We start from the raw sequence: 10,307 nt of genomic DNA on the forward strand, positions 1-10,307 counted from the left end.
CTAACATCCGTTCTAGATTACTTTTAGAAATTGTCTGCTGGGGAAAAATATTATAAAAACTAAAATGCAAGATTACTTGTCATATCTCACACTTGTTTGGGAGTATAAAGACAATGTTCAGTCCTTTGAAATAATATCTAGCAGTCCTGTAAAATATTCTCAATGTGGAAGGCAATCTGACTCTAAAGAAAATGCCACTTAGATTGTTAATTATATTCTATGCTAATTGGATAGTCATAGTGTAGTAGATATGAAGCCAAACATATTAAAGACTCTGCCTTAACTTAGCAATAGTATAATTTGTTTGGGGCTGTAGTTCTTTCAGATTAATCAGTTGGTCTCCTCACAGTTTTACTATGTTTACTATGTTACTATTCACATTTAAACACTAAAATCTTCAAGCAATATAAGTTTTCACTTATGGTCTCTCCAAGACTGACAAAGTCTAAATGAACTAATCAGAGAATCTAAAAGATCACAAATTATGTTTTCTCAATGACATGTTTCCCATTAGAGCTTGTTTTTAACTGGACTGCTGTGCATGTTGAATGGGTACAACATTTGCAACCATTTATCACGTTGGGGCAAGCGATGCTAATACGGCTGACGGCTGATGGTTCTGCTCTTGGAAGAGGGCCGTGCTTTCTGTTGCATGCATTACACTGACCCTGTACTTTCTTTCCTTTCCTTTGTTTCCTGTGCCATGCTTGCTGTGTAGCAAATGGAATCTCTTGCAGTAAGTTAACTTTCTTTCATACTCTTTGTCCATTTAGGCATGGACCCATAACAATCTTATTTTTACTGTTACTATTATATCTCTTAGCATGTTTTCCCTTTTTTGTTTCATTTTCTTTTATTTGGTAGACTGAGACATGTAGTTGATTAGCATTCTGGGCTGCTTTCCTCACAAAGTAGAAACCTATGTTGCTATGAACTCTCATGTTATCACTAGAATATTTTTAGAAATAACTACCATTATCTGACACTTAGAAAAGTCAGAGTTTTCATAGCTAGGTTTCACCCTAAATTGTGAAAGGTAACATTTTGTTTTTAAACAATACTTTTTTTGTCTGAGAGTCTCTGGCAGTTGTCTTTTATACCAGATTTTGAAAAGGTTTCCACAAAGTCAAGTTTAAATTATCATAAAATGTGTTACTAAAACAACCAAACATCTAGTTTGGGTTAGCAAATGAGTGTAGCTACTTCTTTACACTTAGGCTGGTTACCAGCATTGAGAGATCAAATCAATCTAAGTAGAATTGCTTTTTCCCCACTAAGGGCCAGGGAGAGAGGAGAAAGAAAACTCCATCCAGCATGGTCTTAGCATGAACTTTCGTCACTTTAAAAATTAGGGTCCAGAGTATGTTAATAATACTATTAATGGAATATGCTTCCTAAAAACCTAAATTTAAATTCTTGTCATTTCTCTCCTTAAACTGACTTGGGGGGAACAATTTTAAGTCACTTCAATGGCTCTCAATTCTTACTGAGTTCTTTATAGTCCATTAGTGAAAGAAAGGCCCTATTTATTCTTACTTAACCACATTTGAAAACTGAACAGTGAAGTGTTTGGTTTAAGCCACATATCTCACCCACTTTCAGTGGTGACTGCTGAGCCATTAAATTCTATCTAGTGAAGGCTGTCCTTTTCCTCTCGCAGAATCCCATCTGCTACCTAGGAGCTAACCCTTTCTTGGGATAAAACAGGCAAAGTTTAGAGGCCATTAAGCAGATAACAGCTCAAAGAGTACTATGATCATTGGTGTTGGAATTACTCATGGTTTATTCTTCCCTTACAGTACATGTAAGCTGTATAATGAAAACATTTTCAATTCCAGAGGTGTCTATAGAGCTCCAGGGCCATTTTGTATGCACATTTTTTAACGTTCTTTCTTTCCACAGAAAGTTTTGCATGCTTTCACGATTTCTCCTTTTTGTAAGCGTTTTGGGCCCTTTTTATCTCTCTTTAATTCAACAAATTTGTTGAGCACTGAGTAGAAGCATCATCATTAAACCTGATGCAGCACCTTAGACAGTCACGTGACTCTTGTGTTTACACAGACTTTAGGATGAGTGCCTACACCCTAAATGGCAGCCAGAGTTGTCACAAGGAATAATCTCCCAAGTGTCTGCTGAATTTATGAATTTAACACCTAGAACCACTTAATGTGCCTTTCAAATTTACTTTTAATAAAAAGAAATTGTGTTCAAAGATGTATAGCTTGTAAAAATTAAGACAACTACAGCTATAATTTGTAGATATTAAACCTGTAATTTAATTGGCAAATATAATGGAAATTTGGCAGTTCACTAAGTCCCTTTATAGCTAGCTACTACTTCTTTCTAATTAGTCATCCTCCAGGAGCTGTTTTATTCTATATGACACAGTGAATTTCTCACTGATAGTCATTGATTGGATTTATTGTTCTGTTTTATTTAGAATGGTAACAACTAGTTATGGTTCCTTGATTTTTAAAAAAAAGGTGCATTAGTCTCCACTAAGATTTCACTTACTATACAAGAATGATCCTTAATAACTCTTTCTTCCCATGCAAATTCTCTCTTTAGCAACTGGAACTGTGTCAGAGGTTGTATAAGCTACACTTCCAGCTGCTGCTGCTTTTTCAGTCATACTGTAAGCTCATCGGCCAGGTGCACGAAGTCAGCTCCACGCCAGAGGTGAGCCTGCCCACTCCCGACCCCAGGTCCTGCCCTGAGTATCACTGCTTTCCTTTTGTTCTCCCTCCTGCCAGTTTATCAATGTCCAAGTGATTTTATTCCCACATAAGCCTTTCACTCAAGCACAAGTCTTAAATACCAGTGTCTTATGTTTATTTCCGTGCTCACGTGACAGTGCCAGGACTCGGGTGAGGCAAGCGACATACCTGGACACAAAATACAAGGACGACCTTGAGGGTGAGCCCCTCCCTGAATGCTGTGCCGAGGGCCTCACTTGCCTCCCCCTGGCCCTGTGTCTGGGGATCCTTATTTGAAAAAGTTCCTTGTGTTACGGTTTTTCTTACCTCTAGCTGTTCACACTTGATCCTACGTTGAGGTAAGAAGGAAATAACTACATGATATTCGATTCTCTTCCGCTTCCCTGCTCTGCTTATCATCCGGATGCATTAATATTTTTAATGTAAAAGGTAAAATAACTTGAGCATACAGCTTCTGAGTGAGCCAAATTTTTCCTAGACTTGAAAAAATACTACTGCAGTGTAGTAGGCGAAATAATGGTGGTGTACACTGGATATTGTGGACGCTCAGCGGGTGAGTGCCTAGTTCACCTGGAGACAAGGAGGTTGAAAGAGGAAACTTTCTGGAGGAGATCACACCTGAGCCGATTCTTAAAGGATGAGTTAGAATTCGATGAAGTGGGGGTTAAGGAGGAATGTTCCAGTAAGAAACAACAGCGTGGGCATAAACATGGTAGTGAGAAAGAGAAAGGAACTACAAGTACAGGCAATTGAGGATTGCTAGACTATAAAATGCAAACCAAGAGGAACGATGGACTAAGGCGGAAGAGATAAGTAAGGTGAGATCATGCAAGATGCTGCACCTGTGAGTATTTTAGTTCGATCTTCACGGCAGGGATGTGGAGGGTGGATTTGATGACAACTAGACTGGAGACAGACCAGTCAGTTATGAGGCCGCCGAAATAGCTCAGATGAGAGGTGAGAGTTTGAACTAGGACAGAAGTGCTAGGTAAGGAGAGGGAGGAAACGTGGGAGATATTTTAGGACAAAAGGTCACTGAAACTGATTGGGTTGTGGGGTGGGGGAGAGGGAGGAGTTGAGGACGATGCTCAGGTCCCCTCTCAGATGAACTACGTAACCACAGTGCCACCGCTAAGACAGGGATGTCAGAGGAGGACTGAGACAATGGTACATCCACAGCTCCTGCCTGCTCGTCAGTGACCGACTCTGCCTGCTAGATCCCATCTTGCTTGTAGTTAAATACAAGGATCTGCTGCTAAAGGTGCAGATGTGCTAACTGTCAGGGAACAGTCATGAGTCCATGAAACAATCCCATTGCAAGCAGCGGAGTGTGGATGGAGCCCAGAAACCTCATGTCTGAGTTGGGGGTAGGGGAGGAGGAGACAGAATGACAGCCATTTAACCATAGTTATTACTCAGTGTGGAAAAAAGGAAAGTGACTATAGTTTTTAAATATACAGTTCGCCCTTGAACAACATGAGTTTGAACTGTGAGTCCACTTACCTATGTGGATTTTTTCAATAAATATATTGGAAATTCTGTTGGAAATTCGAAAAATCTCGCAAACATACCTAGAAATAGATATGTCGTGACTGCATAAAATATACGTAGACATACATATAACATACAAAATATGTATTAATGGACTGTGTGTTATCAGTAAGGCTTCCGGTCAACAGGAGGCTGTTAGTAGTTAAGTTCTAGGGGCGGACCAGAAGTTAGACCGTGCCCCTAACCCCGAGTTGTTCAAGGGTCAACTGTCCTTTCACAGATCCCAATTTCAAGGGAGACAGGAGTCAGACATCTTTGTTTATGAAGAGCTCTTCACAAACGAGTTTTCCTCCACAGAATCACAAATTATCAGATAAAAGAAAAGACAGTTGATGACTGGGATTTGCCCATTGTCAAGATAAGCTTTTCTCTTCTGGAAAGTAGGAACCGAACCCTCAGAGTCCATTCTTTGCTCCAAAAATAGAGGACAATGCACATGCAATTCACATGTCATTTTCCATATTAAAAAAGTAATTCACGTTTCACTTAAGAGTAGTAAATTACATGTTTCATACCGTGTGTGTGTATATAATTATTTTAAATCTAATAAATTTAAAGTGAATTTTTCCTTAATTATTTTAAATCTAGGTAAGTTTTAAATACTTTACACACACATACAGTATTTAAAACTTACCTAGATTTAAAATAAGAAATTCACTTTCACACTTAAAAACTATATGTCTAAGACACTCTTAACAACTTATGTAAAAGGATTACCTCCTTGAATTTTGAACCTGGGGCTGGAGTACAGAGTTGTATTTAATCGGCATCTGTGTGAAGACAGTCCTTGAGGGCTTCAGTTCTATAGCTTGTGCAGTGAGCAAGCTGGGAATGAAGACAGGTAAAGATGCTGGGTAAATCAACTTTTCTAAGAAACTGGGCATCCTCAGCTTACATGACAAAGGGAAACAAAAAACCTTTAAATTCATCTCAGTTTCTTTTAAATGCTCTTGAGGTCAAACTGCAAAAGAGCTGTCTTCCACTGTACACTTTGGAGGCACTAAGAAGTGACATAGTTTCTCTTTATGATTTACTTTTTAACAACTCAGAATCTTTTGGTTCCAGTAATTCTGAGGGAAAATATCTCTTACCTGTAACATGAATACTAACATGACATTGAGAATTTTCCTCCTTCCTCTTAAAATTATGTCTTTCATCTTTTCCCGTGGCATAGGAGTAGTGAGAAAAGTTTATTCTTCAAACAGCATCCGTGTTCATAATTACATTTATTGGGCACTTTTGTGCCAAGCTGTTTGTTTAATCTTTAAAATAACCTGAGAGGTGGGTAATATCTTCAATCTCACAGATGAAAAAACTAAGGCACGTAAAAGTTTGTTTACTTGACTATGCAGTAGTCAAGAATGCAGAACTGGCATCTAATAAACCCAGCTTTATCCAACTCCCGAGCCTGTTCTCTTGTGCATTTTACTTCTGTGTATGCCCTTCTGCTTAAATAGACGAGATTTTAAAAGGAGTCAATCTTTTCTATAAGGAGAGCATCCCAGCTGTTGATACATAGTTGAATACAACGCATTCAGCCCCATAACCCTACATATACCACGCAGTATGGTTTCATCTGTCCTATTTTAGTTTACCGAGATATTAAGCTTCTGCTTCACCAGACCTCATACAAATTTTTTTTTAACTTTGGGGATGTAAAATCCAGCCTGCAACTAAATACAGTAAAAATACGTTTTTTTTTAACAGCTGCTAAATATGTCCAGGGAACTGAGTGACCTAAAGAAAAACCTGAAGGAGGCTACTGCAGCCATCACAGCCGACCCTCTCTACATAGAGGGGGCGTGGTCTGAGCCGACCTTCACATCCACTGAAGCAGCCATCCACTCCATGCTCGAGTGCTTGAAGAACAACGAACTTGGCAAGGCTCTACGGCAAATCCGGGAATGCAGGTGACGCTGCTATTTCTGTTTAGAGACGGTTAAAGGAAATGCATGCCTAATAGTTACTTTGTCATGGTTGGGGACTAAATCACTACGGAAGGAACACCGAGATGTTTATATAAACCCTTCTCAGATCCTTCCCATTACCATGCCAGAAACATCAGATTTCAGAACTTACTGTTTAAAGTGTTGGTTTCGGTTCTGGTCATCTGTCATCTCTAAAATGTTCAAACACTTCAAAGTATACGCCAACATAATTTTAAAACTAATTATTTGAATGTAGCCTCTTTGGGTTTTTTCTCCCTATATTTTGATAGTATATTCACATTCATTGTAACCAGAATGCTATAGCAAATAAATATTTTAAGATTATGGGATTCCATTCTGATATTTTTTTACTTTAGATATTTTATCAAAACCAATAATATTCAATATTCTAAAACTGATCATGTGATGTCTGCACAACTCTGAATATTACTAAAAAAGCCACAGAACTGTGTATTTTAGATAGTGAATTGTATAGTTTGTGAATTATATCTCAACAAAAGCTTTTGTATTAAAAGAGCAATTTTCTTATACTAATAAAGACTCATAACCTCTCAACCTTGTGAATAATGGTGCCTCTAATTTGCTCTTCTTTTCTGACTGCAGAAGTCTGTGGCCCAATGACATCTTTGGAAGCAGTTCTGACGATGAGGTCCAGACACTACTGAATATTTATTTCCGTCATCAAACTCTGGGACAAACAGGTACTTACGCACTGGTGGGGTCTAACCAGAGCCTGACCGAGATCTGCACCAAGCTGATGGAGCTGAACATGGAGATCCGGGACATGATCCGCAGGGCCCAGAGCTACCGGGTCCTCACCGCTTTCCTTCCAGACTCCAGTGTTTCCGGCACTAGTCTCTGACAGGAGCCTTCCGTCCCCCATGGGTGCCAAGCTGGGGGTGCTGCCATGCTGGGGTGACGTCATTCAGTGTCTTCTCAGCCTTCAAAAGGCTTGGTCAGACTGTTCTCCCTCTTGTTACCTGTAGGACTTTTTCTAAAGAGGATGGCAGAACTTCCCACGTGTAGCAATACTATAAGAACCAAGGTAGCATAGGACATTCTGGAACAGCCTCCATCCGTCATGCTGTGTGGCACAAATGTGTTATTTTACTGAGCAAATGCAACTCACTACTGAAGATGTGACTTCCATTGCATACCAAAGCCGACTACTCTGAACAGTACCTTCCTTTCTAGAAACAATTTTAGATTGGCAAAAGTGCAATGTTTTCTTCGCTAAAAATATTTTATATTCTAAAACTTGTACATTCTTTCCTTTTCTTTTTTTTTTTTCTTTTTTTGGTGGGCTGAGGAAGGGACAGGCAGAATGAAGCTGGCCACTGAAAATTGTAAGACGGTCAAAAGCTGACAGCCTGTATATGTGAAAAGGGAATTGTAAATGGACAATTTAATGTACACTGAAATTTGAATACAATTACTGTATCTAAAAGGAGCTGCTATGAAGTACCTTTCTTATGTTGCTAGGCTACTGTTTCGAAAGCCCTGGATCTCTTTGCAGGGGTCTGTGATTAGGACCCTCGCACCAAAAATGGTCCAGAGAGACCTTTTTCTAAAGGATCTTGGCTGCTTTTTACTATAAGGTTGCTTTTATGAGCATATTTATACTACAGAAGGATGAGTGTTAATTTTAACCAAGTTGGCCATTTTGTAGAAAAAAGTTAAAGACATTCAACATTATAAATTCCAAGTCTTTCCACCTGTTACGCATGCATATTTTAATATCCGTTTGGATAGCTGGAAGTAGAATCATAACGGTAAAATATGAGTTGTCACTTCGTTTCTTAAGAAATGTCATTTTATTTGTAATATATATGTAAAGGGCCATTCTTAAGTTTTCTCCTTAAACTTAATGCTGTCAAATGTTAGCTGTGTGCATGTAAACCTGTTGCACATTAGAAACATATTCAAAGTTTATCTGTGTAACTTATTCACTCTGTAAATACATTTAAAGTTTTTGTGATGTAATCTCGGTTAATACTCTGTTCAGAACTTCCTTTAGACTAAAAGAAAAAAATACATATTGACCACAGGTTTTATTTCTGCTTAATGAAGATTTTTGCTGTTGACACATTTATAGTTTTGTGTGTGGGTTGCCACGGTGACAACCCCAAGGGGTGCCACACTCCTATGTGTTCCATGAATGGCAGCCAGTGGGGTTCTGAGGCAAGTACAGTGACCCTGGGGAGCAGGAGGTCTCTGGAACCTCTTGAAGTGGACACCAAAGACTGTGACCCTCAACCAGTGCTCACTGGGATCAAAGAGAGAAATCAGAGAAGAACAAGAGCTCTCATTGTCCATAACCTATCATTAGGCTGTCATCCTTAACATTCTGAAATAGACCCATAATGATCAGGAAAAAGTAGTAAGAGTTTTGTTCTTTCACCAAAACCCATCTATTCTTCACCCCACTCAAAAAACAGGGTCATGGAGACACATAACAATCTAATCTCTATGGTCTTCCTACTCATACTTCTTAGATTAACAAATATAACTTGCTTTCATAACATGCACCAACTAAATCATAAGTAGTAATTTTCTAGAAGTACCCTGCAACAGAGCCTGACCCAATATTTTTTTAATGTTACCATAGGTGCAACTATTCACTCATTTTAAAGACTTTCTGGACATTGCTGTCAACATACTCTTCTGATGATTTTCACCTTACCTTAAAGATGATTCTCCATGATTTGTAGAAAAGAAACTGAATCACAATCTCTCTGAAAAAAAGTCTTACATAATGCAGGTCTCTGTGGTTAACAACACTAGCCAACTCTCAGAGTTCTGCTGGGACCCACAGTAGAAAGGACTGACCAGTCATGACTGAATTTTCCACCATGGCTTCTTACCCAGCAAAGAACCACCATGATGGGTTACTCTTTTAAAAAATGGAGATTTCAGTAATATAATCTGTAGTCATGGGAAGTAATGGGTTTTTTTCTGTTTATTTAAAAAAAAAACAGATTTGTTAATGTGAAAGATTTCTTCTACTTTTCCACTATTTCTTAACCTTCTCTCCCTTGAGTATAAGAGAAAGGCCCTTTGAAGCTGCAGACCTGCCCCATTTGAGCCCAACAATCAATGACTTCAGAGCTGCAGTCAAATCTCCTTGGGTATTGTGTTGTGCCTCTGTTACTGAAGTGTTAATTTTCACTTCCCAAGGAACAGGGATGGAGAGGAGGGGAGAGGAGAGGTAGAGATATCCACCCAAAGGAGAGGGCAGATATCTAACAGATGCTTCTGGGATAAGAGAAATACCTCCTCATACCTCCATGCTTTCTAGTCCCAAAACATGATACACTTTACCCACGGGCATAAAACAATTCAGACAGGTGCACTGCAACTTAGACATAACTTGATTAAAATTGTAATGTCCAAATCGAGTATTTTAGAAAAAGCACCATACATTTTAGAGGCATGCGAATGTCTTATTCTCACCAATAGGTGAGACTGTTAATATGTTAGTACAGCTCTGAAATAAAGATGCTTGTAACTTAGCATTGCACCTGCACACGTGTCCACAGACATGCACAGAGTTAGGTCTTAAGGCTCTTCAGGTTCCAAATCCTAATTCTGTTCTTTTCAGTGAATTGCAAATTACAGAAACAAGGGGGGAGCATCTAGGGAGGGGAACAAGCAGGGGTGCCCAGAGAGGTCATGGAAGCTCTGCACGCTTTCCCCAAGCCCTGCCCTACACATCTGTTCCATATGGATGTTCATCTGTATCTTATCATATCCTTTAAGAACAAACCAGTAACAGTATTATCATTTAAGACAAATTCGTTTCAGAAGCTTGGTGTTATCCTCACTACAGTCTTGCTGCTCAAAGCACACAGATCAATATTAGCTACCTTTTCTGGGAGCCTGGAAGAAACACAGACTCTCAGGTCCTACTGCAGACCTACAGATTCAGAATCTGCATTTTGACAGAACCCTCAGAGAGATCCCCAGAAAGATGGCAGAGTAGAAGGACCTGAGCTCACCCACCTCACGAAAACACCAAAATCAAAACTAACAGCTGAATGACCATCGACAAAAAATGACTGGAACCTACCAAAAAGATAATCTACTTCCA

The 10,307-nt window shown here is 39.2% G+C and overlaps 1 protein-coding gene across 1 annotated transcript in view; it reads left to right on the forward strand.

Annotated features, from left to right (window-relative positions):
• The window catches only part of FRY (FRY microtubule binding protein), a 328,463-nt gene extending 320,299 nt beyond the window's left edge, over positions 1–8,164 (forward strand). The window contains exons 59-62 of the mRNA XM_068526437.1: positions 719–736; positions 2,569–2,679; positions 5,976–6,178; positions 6,821–8,164. Coding sequence (XP_068382538.1) covers positions 719–736; positions 2,569–2,679; positions 5,976–6,178; positions 6,821–7,079 — 591 coding nt within the window. The 3' untranslated portion in view covers positions 7,080–8,164. The remainder of the gene's footprint in view (positions 1–718; positions 737–2,568; positions 2,680–5,975; positions 6,179–6,820) is intronic.
• Positions 8,165–10,307: the final 2,143 nt, after the last annotated feature.

The sequence above is a fragment of the Eschrichtius robustus genome, chromosome 18 (genome assembly GCF_028021215.1).
Source record: "Eschrichtius robustus isolate mEscRob2 chromosome 18, mEscRob2.pri, whole genome shotgun sequence".
Lineage (NCBI taxonomy): Eukaryota > Metazoa > Chordata > Mammalia > Artiodactyla > Eschrichtiidae > Eschrichtius > Eschrichtius robustus.